This window comes from Glycine soja, chromosome 2, assembly GCF_004193775.1.
Source record: "Glycine soja cultivar W05 chromosome 2, ASM419377v2, whole genome shotgun sequence".
Taxonomy (NCBI): domain Eukaryota; kingdom Viridiplantae; phylum Streptophyta; class Magnoliopsida; order Fabales; family Fabaceae; genus Glycine; species Glycine soja.
The window spans coordinates 22,162,386-22,174,287 of record NC_041003.1 but is presented as its reverse complement, the minus strand read 5'-3'; the positions used below and the strand labels follow the sequence as shown (position 1 = coordinate 22,174,287).

The window sequence follows — 11,902 nt, the reverse complement described above, 5'->3', positions numbered from 1 at the left end:
AGTCTCGGAAAGGACACTTGCCTCGTAATTTTATTTAACCCGCTATTGTAAGATTATGTTTATCTCTTTTATTTTAAACTATATTTTTGTTGACAAAATGACGAGTCTCTTTTATTTTGATTGATTACTATTTACATATTATATACAATGTGAATTTGCTATCTTTAAATTTTTGCCCAGACTTTATAATTTTCCTGGCTCCGCCACTGAATACAAATATTATATTAAAAATTATAACCATTCTTGTTTATTACATAAGTATAAACAATAATTTATATTATCCTTTTGTGCATTGTCCATGCCCTATTGGATTCTTATCGATCCATAATTTCCAATATAGTTAATAAGCATTCGATGCCTTTTCAATTTGACCAATTAAGTAGTTTTCTCTTGAGGTTACGTGATATATGGGCTTCTTTGCTTCATTGTAACGAATTGTGTTATCCCTTTCATGACTGATCCATTGGGACCCTCCATGTGCGAACCTATTTTTTATGCAGCTTTTTTTTTTTTTTTTTTTCCAGCTAACGGCTAGAGTTTAGGAGTAAATAAAATGTTAGAGCACAAACTATATATTACATTCAATTGAATATAATAATAGGAATTTGCTGACCTACGTCCTACTTTCTTTAGAAATATTAATTTAATAAGTTATAATTTTGATTTTCTTAAAATATATAAAAAATTAGTGATAAGAATATACTCATATATATATATATATATATATATATATATATATATATATTCTCTTAAGGATTAATTTTATAAAAAAAACTAGAATATTAAAAGAAAAATTTATTAAAAATAAACATGACACCTACAAAATTTCATGATTTTAAAAAAATTCAATAAATAAATTATAACCTATTAAAAATACTTAGGAAAGTGTATTTCTAGCATTTCTTATATAGAAATTATAACTCGTTAAATGTTTATTCTAAATAATAAGTGAATATGCCATCGACAAATATCATATATATATATATATATATATATATATATATATATTATTTATGCTTTACAGGATAAAATAAATATTAATTTAAGAAATAAATGCATAATGTACAATGAGAAGTTAAAATAATAAAATTTTAAATATCAAAATTCCGAATTTTGGATTAATATTTAAATTTTTTAATCAACAAAACAATGTTTAAATTATTTGTAGAATAATTTAAAACATAATTTATATTATTAAAATTTTTATTTATTATGAATTATAATTATAATCTAATTTATGAATTTAAAAAATACTTATTATTATAAATTGTAAATAAAACGGTATACGAATAAATAGATCCTATAAAATACATTTTTCTTAAATAAGTATTTTAAAAATTATATACTGAATAAAATTTAATTAGTCAACACTATTTTAGATTAGTAATTAATGAAAAATAAATTCTACTAGTTATGCCCAAAATGTTGTGTTCAAGATGACTAGAGAAGTGCAATTTTAATGTACTCATGACAATTGAAGTTTTCATGAAAATGTTTATTTTTAAAGTCATGAAATGGCTGCTTTAAAACATTTTAGCATTTAAGTTTGATTTTTATTTCATCTATCAATCAGAAGAATCCAAGATAATTTTAGAAAATTTATGAAAGTTGAACCAATTAAATTAAATTTCTTTTGATAATATTATTTTGATTGACCGTTTTCAACATTCCCTTTTGCCTCTTACATAGTAGTAATACATAATTTAATCAACTTGACCCAAAGAAAAATAATGATGAATAATAATTTTGGTTTTTGAAAGTGTAAAATGTAATATAAAATTAGTCCCTAAAAAATAAAAAATTTAAAAAATTTAATTTTTAAATATATAAAAGATGCAAAAGATTAGTTTTGCTGTTAAAATTCTGAGAATATTTTATCATTAAATTGTAATGATAAAAATAAATTTGATAATAAATGATATTTTTTATAACTAAATTAACATTAAATTGTAAAATTAAAAACCAATTTATTATTAAATTATTTATAAAATTAATTGTCACATCCAAATTTAAAATTTTCATCTTCCCACAAAACCACTTTACACTTAATGAGTATTTTTTCAAAAATAAATTGCAGATTTCATCATAAAAATAAATAAATAACTCATTCAGTGTATAATTATAATTTCCATAAGAAATTAGAAAACTTTCGATAACAATGAAAAAGAATTCTACGGAGAGTCAAACGACCAAATAAATGTGCTTTCAGCCTTAGTTTTCCCCATAATTGAAATGTTTTTCCCATCTTAAGCCACTTATTTGGCAAAACAAAACAGACCCACCATGCAAAAATTCAAAAAAATAAATAAAGTAGAAAAAAAAGATAGCCTTTCAAGGCCAATAATAAAATAAGGTCAAACTCAAGAGTTTAACTACGCACGGACAGTGAAAGCTTGGCTGCTTGAGTTTTCTCCTTTTTAATTTTCATTATTTTTAATAATAATAAGTATTAGTAATACTAAAAGTTATCAACTTTTATCTTCAGAGTTAATTTTTTATTATGATTTAATAAATTTTTTATTTTCCAACAATTTTTTATTTTAAATACTTAAAATCTTGAAAACTTGTAGTATTAGCAAAATCCTTTTGTTTTTGTATAAAAACTTGAATTTCTTAACTTGTAATTACATTGTTCTCATGCGAAATGGATAGTGTAGTAATACATCTAACATCTCAGTTTTTCTGCGGTCAGTAAGTACAGGCTGGAAGGATCCAAAGCGAACCCCACTCGCCATTATTGTCAGACAAGAAACAATACAGTGAATACTCTCTCTCTGTGACAAAGTGTATTTCTACACAGAAACTGTTTACCAAGGAAGCACTAACAGCTAGAGAATAAAATAAAAATAAAAATAAAAAAGCCTTACAAAAAGCAGAAAAAGGAGGCTTGGTTTTCTTTTCCTTGCGGCTTCTGCTAAGCAAGCATCTTTCCTTTCCCTCACTTTTTCTCTCCAGTGTTCTTCCTTTGGTTCCTCCCATCATTCTTTTTTTTTTTTAAAAAAAAATTCTCTCCCTTGTTCCAACCACAGAAGGTTCTCTCCTACAGATCAATTCTTTCAGATTTTCAATTTCCAACCCTGAAAAGGCCATAAAAATTTCCCTGATTTTCGTTCAGGAAATTTCCCTCCCTCCTATTTTCTGGTGTTTCATTGATCAACCCCACCAAAAAACACTTTTTTTTTTACAAAAAAAAGTTCCTCCCCAACCCCCCCCCCCCCCCCCCCGTAAATACCTCACTTTTTTTTTTCTTTTTCCTTGGTTTTCAATATTTTTTAGCTTCAAAAGCCTCTGAATTTGACACTTCCCTGATCTCAAGTTTTATACTTTGTTCAAATCTTTGCTTCTTCTTCTTCTCCTCATCCTTCTCTAATTTCTGCTAACAGTCCCTTCTCTCTCTGTCTCTCACAGTACATACTCACTTTTTTTTTTCTTTTCAATTTTCTATATTTGAGCTTCAAAACTCAAGAGCCTCTGAATTTGGCACTTCCCTGATCTCAAGTTTCACTTTAGTAGTGAAATCTTTGCTCCTCCTCCACCACCTTCTTCTTATTGTTATTCTTTTAGAATTCTGATTTGATGGGAATCTGCCATGGGAAACCCATTGAAACCCAACAAAGTCAAAGAGAGACCAACAACCCATCAGAATTCCCAAGTGACCACCCAACTCCCACAAAACCCCCCAAAGCCTCATCAAAATTCCCATTCTACAGCCCAAGCCCTCTCCCCAATTGGTTCAAAAACTCCCCATCCTCAAACTCGAACCCTAGCAGTGTCAGCTCAACACCCTTAAGGATCTTCAAGCGCCCCTTCCCTCCGCCCTCGCCGGCCAAGCACATTCGGGCGCTGCTCGCCCGGCGCCACGGCTCCGTCAAGCCCAACGAAGCCGCCATACCGGAGGGGAGCGAGTGCGAGGTCGGTCTTGACAAGAGCTTTGGGTTTGCTAAGCAGTTTTCGGCTCATTATGAGCTCAGTGACGAAGTCGGCCGGGGGCATTTTGGGTACACCTGCTCTGCCAAGGGCAAGAAGGGGGCGTTCAAGGGCGTGGATGTTGCCGTCAAAGTCATTCCTAAAGCCAAGGTCTCGATAATAATTCTTCTCATTGCTATGATCAAATATGTTATTTTTGGTTGTTTGAAATATTTTGAAATTTAGTTTATTTTCTATAAAATTTTAATATATTAAAAGTTGTCGAGGGGAATTGGTTGAATGCCAAATAGAAGTCTAGATAACTTGCGGTTGAAAAAAATATTTATGAGTGTGTTTGGATAAAAAATTGGAACTCAAGAAAGTAATTTACTAAGAGAATTTGAAATTTGATTGTTTAAATGTTTAAAATTTTGGAATTTTAAAATAGAATTTTAAACAATTAAAAATCTGAAATTTTAATTTTTTTCTAAAAGGTGAAATTCTGTTTTTCTTTAAACTCATAAAAGATCGGTCTGGAGTAAGGATAGAGGAACACCAATCATATTTTTTTTTTTCATTCATTTTTTTTTCATCTCATAATTTTAATTTTTTTTATCCAAACACAAAATTTTGAAAATAAAAAAAATTCAATTGAAGTATTTGAAATTCTTAAAATTTAAAATTTGTCAGAATTTTAAAATTTTCCATCCAAACACACTCTAAATGTTTTTATAATTTCTATATTTTAAGGAAACACGTTTTTTTAGGTCTCTTATCATGACTTAAAAACAAGTTTTTTTGTTTTTTGATCATTCAACAAATGTTGTTGTTTTAAGTGTAGAAACTGAAAATGAATTAATAAATTTATGGAAGTAAAATCAATATTTTAAAATATTGATGAGGAAAAATATTATGCACGATGAGGAAGATAAATACATCCCTTCACTTATTTTTTGTATTGGTTCTATTTGTTGTCTCAAAAAAATGTAGTTGCGGTTATGTTGTGACTAGTGAAGTTGCAGGCAAAATGTGTGGCCGTAAATTGTGGTTGCAATATGGATGGGGAGATCTTAAAGGCATGCAATGTTTGATATGACAGTTGCGGTTGCTGACCTTAATTTTAAAAACGTGTTTGATTTATGATTTTAGTACTTTTTTTTATATTTGTTTCTTTAGTATTTTTTTTATTTGACATGTAAAGATAAAAGCATCTGTTGTGTGCATACTGCAAGGTTTTAAAAAACTGTTCGCAACTGTAATTAAGGTCGCAATATCAAGATTTTTGGAGTAATTAAGGTTGCTGTATCAAGAATTTTGAAGTAATTAAGGTTGCAATACCAAGATTTTTGGAGTTTTTGTGACTGCCATTATGGCCGCAATAACTGCACTTGTCCATAAATATTAAAGATTGGGATGAAACTGTTGCACTGTTCGTGAGTGTAATTTAAAACCTTGGTTGTGTTAGTTAAAGCCAGTTATCAGGAATTTGTTGGTTCTTTTCACCATCAATGCTCTCATGATTGCAAGATTTGTCTTTATAGGGAAAATGCCATTTTGTAAAGTAGGTGGGAATAGCTGTTTTGGGAATACATTCTGCAAAGTGTGAACTCTAATTTTGAACCATGTGTGTATGACAATTTGGTTCTTTTTTTTCCTTTGCATGTATAATCAGGTGTAAAATGTATTAATTGGCAAAATTTGGAACCATTAATACTTTTATGGACCTACTACACCACTCTCTCCCACCGCCCCCCCCCCCCCCCCCCCCCCCCGGCCCCCGCTCTTAATGAAGTACCTTCCGTGGATTTATTTTCTCAAAGTGACTTCTGGATGAAGTTCAAGTGTCACAACTATGATCATTTTCTCCTTGTGTCTGTTGATTATGGAATCCAGTAGTGTGCTCTTTTGTGTCTTATGAAAATGGTGATGATTGGCAGATGACCACGGCAATTGCTATAGAGGATGTAAGGAGAGAAGTGAAGATATTGCGGGCTTTAACAGGACATAAAAATCTGGTGCAATTCTATGAAGCCTATGAAGATGATGCCAATGTTTATATAGTTATGGAGTAAGTTGATACTAGTACTCTTCTTTTAACCATGTTGTGAATCCCCTTTACTGGTATTATAATCTCAATCTGAACGAGTTTTCTGGGGAAAAGCAGACTTATGTGTGTGATTAGTGTTACTAATTCTGATTGGCATAAGCTTCTTTTACATCAGGAATTTACTTCCAAAGCAGTATAATAATTATGCTGTTTTCTTACATATTGGATTTATTGAGCAGGAAACTTGAAGGAGTTAATTGAAGTTAACACATTAAGAGCTTACATTCTTATGTATCTTATGCTATCAGGTTATGCAAAGGAGGGGAATTGCTAGATAGGATTCTTTCCAGGTAACAATTTTCATCAATTTGCTTTTTCTGTGCCACAAGGTGGGAAAAAGTACAGAGACATTCTGATTTAATTATTTCACCCATGCATATATTAACATTCAAACCATGAACAAGTTCAATTGTGGGGTGTAGGGGTGGAAAGTACTCAGAAGAGGATGCCAGAGTAGTTATGATCCAAATATTGAGTGTGGTAGCATTTTGTCATCTGCAAGGTGTTGTTCACCGTGATCTCAAGCCAGAGGTGATTAAGTTAGAAAGCTAATTATTTATTTTTCTTGTGGTAGTTGAGAAACTTAGGCATTGAGGTTTTCTTGTTTTTGGGATTAATTACATCATAGAACTACATTTCCACTAAGTTTCTCATTTAATATTGATACTGCACTGGCAAGTCCTGGAAATTTTTTGCTGTACTTGAATACTGGACAGAATTGAACACAATTCTCCTGCAAGTTTCCATACCGTATAATTACCTAATGCATTTTCTTATCAGTTACTCTGTAGCATTTTATATCCCAATATGTTTATAACTAAGGATTAAGAATGTTTTTGTTGGCCTCTTAGAATTTTTAATGACAACAACAGTCAATAACAACAACAAAAGCCTTATCCCATTAGGTGATCTTTTTAGCATGTTCAATAATTTTGTTAATTACTTCGTAGTTAGTGCTAACATAAACCTAACAAATTTATTCTCTGCTTAGGCTTTTAACTCATATGGAGTGATGCTCCAAATGTTAGTTTCATCACAGTTTGGGTGTCCCTTTATCATATGATACCATAATATGTTCAATGTTTTCAAATGTACCTTTCCACTTTAGAAAGAAATTAGTCTTTTTGTGCCACTGCCAGCCCTGGAAATAATGGAGTTATGGAGTGAATATATGAATGACATATATTGGAGTTATTTCGTCTTCATTCTTTATAGGTTAATGATCATTCTGAATGACAACTGTTTGTGTTAAAGTTAATTATGAGTCAAATGGCGTGCAGTTGAATATTTCTTTACATGGGTGTATATATTACTTCAACTTAGATTGTTCTGATGTTTTTCTTATCAAGAATATTGGTTTTATGCTTCAGAATTTTCTTTTCACTTCTAAGGATGACAATTCCTCGTTGAAGGCCATTGATTTTGGATTGTCTGACTATGTAAAGCCAGGTTGGGCATATTGCCTGCTTTCTATACTTCTCTTTTTTTATTGACAGAATATAACAACCAGTGCTAACAATCAGAATTTTTTTTGTAGATGAGAGGTTGAATGATATTGTGGGAAGTGCTTATTATGTAGCTCCAGAAGTTTTGCATAGATCTTATGGGACTGAAGCAGATATGTGGAGCATTGGTGTAATTGCTTATATTCTTTTATGTGGAAGCCGTCCCTTTTGGGCCCGGACAGAATCTGGTATATTTCGGGCTGTACTGAAGGCAGATCCTAGTTTTGATGAGGCTCCTTGGCCTTCTTTATCAGTTGATGCTAAAGATTTTGTAAAGAGGTTGTTGAATAAGGATTACCGTAAAAGATTGACTGCAGCTCAGGCACTAAGTATGTCTTCCCATTTCCCATGGTGGTGTATATGGTATCAATATTCTTACTTTTTATCTCATTAATTCTGTTGCTTATAGCCTGATTTTATGCATAGGTCATCCATGGCTGGTGAATCATCATGATGATATGAGGATACCTTTGGATATGATAATCCACAAGCTTGTTAAAGCTTACATTTGCTCGTCTTCCTTACGCAAATCTGCTTTACGGGTATGTGGTACTGGTGTTATTTGGCTATGGTTTCAGATTTTTTCTTTTGATACTGTAAATTTTTTTTATGCTATCGTCTAATCATGCATTATGACATCATTAAATGAGTTTGAATATGACAACTACTTGAAAAGTCAACTATTTTCAATCATGGATCATCAAATGATTTGATGCTACAGTAAGTGAAAATTACTCAAATTTTCTCATCATATCTCAATATTGAGACTTAATACCTCTTATTGAACTAGTGAAACTTGCTAAAGCTATCTAAAGTAGTTGGGATTTGGTCAGGCTTTCAAATTTACGACAACAACATCAATAAAGCCATATAGATCATACAGTGACATTGAACTTGGTTAAAGACTTAAGTTTCAGAGATATTATTTACCATGAGATCCCTCTTGACAACTTGCTCTAAAGTCCTTCTTGGCCCCCTTCTCTTTCTGCAGAACTATAAACTATGCAATGTACTCTTCTCACTAGTGTCTCCTCTGGCCTTCTTTGTACATGTCTAAACCACCTTAACCGACTTTTTTTGACATCTTTTCCTCAATTGGTGTTACACCATTCTCTACTAATAAAATCATTTTGTATCTTGTCTTTTCTTGTGTGGCCAAACATCCATCTTAAAATTCTCTTTTCTGCTACTCCCACTGTCCTACCTTTCTCTTGTGTTGTCCCTTTAAAGCTTAACATTCCCTACCATAGAGTATGTCTGAATGTATAGCAAAATGAGAAAACATACTTTTGAATTTGGTAGCTATTTTGTGATCACAATTAGACCTTGATGCCTTTTTCCATTTTAGCCATGAGCCATCCTTCTTGTATCATGTGTGTGGCATGGCATCCTTATTAATTTCCCCTCATTTTGTAGTATGGAATCCAGATATTAAACTTCGAAACCTGTGGTATGACATTTCTCCCATTTTTATTTCCTACTCATATTCCTCTTTTCTTTTATAAAATTATGATGTATATACTTTGTCTTGTTCCTATGTAAGCGACAACCTTTTATTTCCAAAGTTTGTCTCCAAAGTTCAAGTTCAAAGTTAACTGCTTCCCTTGATTCTTTAATAATGAGATGGCTCAATTATAACGTAAAAGGAAAGCAGAATGGATGAATTGCTAAAATCGGTAGAAACTCAAACTAAATGTTTTCAGATAGGGATTTTGTTTGGAACCAAGAATTGAAATGAGAAAGAAAAGAAAGGATTTTATTGACTAGTAAGAAAAGAACAGAAAATAGGAGAGAAAACTCTCCTCCAAGGGTTTCCCCTTCACAAATGATAAGATCCCCCTCTCCCCCGTCCTTCTTCCCCTATTTATATCTAATAAATCCCTCTAACTAACTAATTAACTCATTAATAGTCTATGTTAACTAACTCTCCCTTCTCCTTATATCCTAACAGATTTAACCTCCCCTGTCAAAAGGAACAAATTTTAAGAGAAGAATTAAGGAGAGAGAATCATAGAAATCTTTGCACTGATCAATTAATAACTAGTTAATTTATTGACTGGTTTAAGAGAGCTTTGTGAACTTTCCTGTCACCATTTGCAAGTATAATAAACTATTCCATGTTTCTTGACGTAACCTTTAGCAATTGCTCTTAGAAGCATGGATGTTTATTGATACAAATTGTCATTTTTTCAGGCTCTTGCAAAGACATTAACAGTAGCTCAGCTAACATATCTCAGAGATCAATATACTCTGTTAGGGCCAAACAAAAGTGGATTAATTTCTATGCAGAACTTTAAGACGGTCAGCACATATCTGAAGTTAGAAGTTATTGTTCGTTTTTCAAATTTCTTTAAGGCATTAACGGTTATATTGGCAGGCTGTTTTGAGGAGCTCCACAGATGCCTCAAAGGATTCACGGGTCTTAGAATATGTCAGTATGGTAAGTTTGAGGGATCATCACTCCTCATTAACTGTTTTAACAAATTAGCTTAACTGAAAAGTTAATTTGTCATCCATGTTGCAGGTTAGTTCTATCCAATATAGGAAATTAGATTTTGAGGAGTTTTGTGCTGCTGCTATAAGTGTGCACCAACTTGAGGGAATGGAGACCTGGGAGCAACATGCAAGGCGTGCCTATGAGCTTTTTGAAAAGGAAGGAAATAGACCAATTATGATTGAGGAGCTTGCCTCGGTACTTTTACATCCCGTTGTGTCTAATATTACCACCAATATGTTGTTACATGATTAGATGTAGTGTATGATACCTAAGCTGCTATGATTTTTTTTCTTTCTTTTTGGGGCATAATTAGAACCAAGAGCCTGATTAGTTTATTCCCTGGAACTTGTTAACTGATTGTGTTTAATTCTCCTCTTTATTGTATCAACATGATCGATACCTCTAATGAGATTTTTGATCAGATGCATATAGTATAATCCTTCATCACATGTATAATGGTACTAAACTCTTTAAAACTATGTTTCAGGAACTTGGGCTTAGTCCATCAGTACCTGTTCATGTAGTACTTCAAGACTGGATAAGACAATCAGACGGGAAGCTTAGTTTCTTGGGGTTTGTTAGGCTTCTGCATGGGGTTTCTGCCCGTGCATTTCAGAAGGCCTGAGAGAATGCACACAGTTGCTATTGTTTTTTCTTGCCCATGTTACCTTTAATTATTTTGATGGTCTGCTGATGCTAACTCCATCAGCAGACCTCAGTGATGGCTTCTGCAAGTTGAAAGCAGTGGCTGATAGGAATTTGTTTCTGAAGCTTTATGCAACATATATCAATCCCTCTTTTCCAAGATTTTCAAACACAACCTATTCCCCTCCTTGTTTCTCACTCACTTTAGGTTGGTGGTTCTGGAGTTAGATGCTTGTACAGTTGAAAGCTAGACCAAAAATTGTACTTAGGACCATCAGAACCTCTGAAAAATGTTGAGTTGTCTTAAGGGCTTACCCCTTGTGTACCCATGGCACCTATCAATAAACCTTATCACGTGAACTCCTTGATAGTAGACAAATATTTAGCTTTTTTTTTTTTTGTATTTATATGTTATTATTATTCAAGGCAACAAGGAATGGTACTTTTATATACAATAGCATTATGGAGTTTTGAATCTATAACTTGCAAACTATGCAAATGCAAAACCTTTTTCCTCATATATGGGTGGCATTTGGTTAATGATCCATACATAATATCTTTAGATGGGACCAAACTTCTAACGATATCAGTGTAAAGTTTTGCAGACATTCAAAAGCTTCTGGAGTTCAATTCTCAATATGTTAGTGATTGAGTCTACAATTTAGGATATTAATTTCAGATTTCTAGCATTAAAATTCGAATTCGCATATCTAGGAGAACATTCTTTTTAGGGCAAAATACGTTTGGGATTCCTTTTAAATTTGAAAAGTATTAATTTCATCCTATAAAATTTTTTATATTAATCCGGTTCCTATAGAAATAAAATAAATTTTTGTTGGTTTTCAATAGTAATTTTTGTTAGATAGTTTTCTTATGTGACTAATAAATTTAATTATTATTTTTTCTATCTTTTCAAGTACATTAAGAAAATACCAAAATGTATTATTGTTTCATCTTTTCTCGTAATCTCATTAAAAAAATGCAAGAAAATTATTCAGGAAATAAAAAAAATTACAAATTTTTGGGATGTTTAGTCATTAGAAATTGTTTAATTCATTTGTAATCAAATTATACTTGTAAGATTGTGAATCATGTCAGTACGATCTAATAACACTATGATTGAGGACTAATAAAAACATGTCTTATTTTTATGAGGGTCAAATTAATATGAAAAATTTTACGAGGACAAAATTAATAATTTTTAAATTTTACAAAGATTTCAAACATATTTTGCTCTTCTTT

At 31.8% G+C, this 11,902-nt stretch overlaps 1 protein-coding gene across 2 annotated transcripts; it reads left to right on the top strand.

The window, feature by feature from the left end:
* The first annotated feature begins 2,862 nt into the window (after nt 1–2,862).
* On the top strand, nt 2,863–11,180 carry LOC114391485 (CDPK-related kinase 1-like). 2 transcript variants are annotated; one of them, XR_003662166.1, is made up of 12 exons: nt 2,863–4,077; nt 5,844–5,974; nt 6,262–6,303; nt 6,436–6,544; nt 7,384–7,462; nt 7,551–7,847; nt 7,945–8,060; nt 8,935–8,968; nt 9,712–9,819; nt 9,896–9,958; nt 10,043–10,210; nt 10,503–10,744. XR_003662166.1 is itself a non-coding variant. In XM_028352494.1 (11 exons), exons 1-11 carry the CDS (start codon nt 3,577–3,579, stop codon nt 10,638–10,640), a joined length of 1,752 nt encoding a protein of 583 aa, XP_028208295.1. In that variant the 5' UTR covers nt 2,870–3,576; the 3' UTR covers nt 10,641–11,180. The 2 variants fall into 2 exon arrangements, 1 of the variants encoding a protein (XP_028208295.1); XM_028352494.1 differs by lacking the exon at nt 8,935–8,968 and having other exon boundaries at nt 2,870–4,077; nt 10,503–11,180.
* The last annotated feature ends 722 nt before the right edge of the window (nt 11,181–11,902 follow it).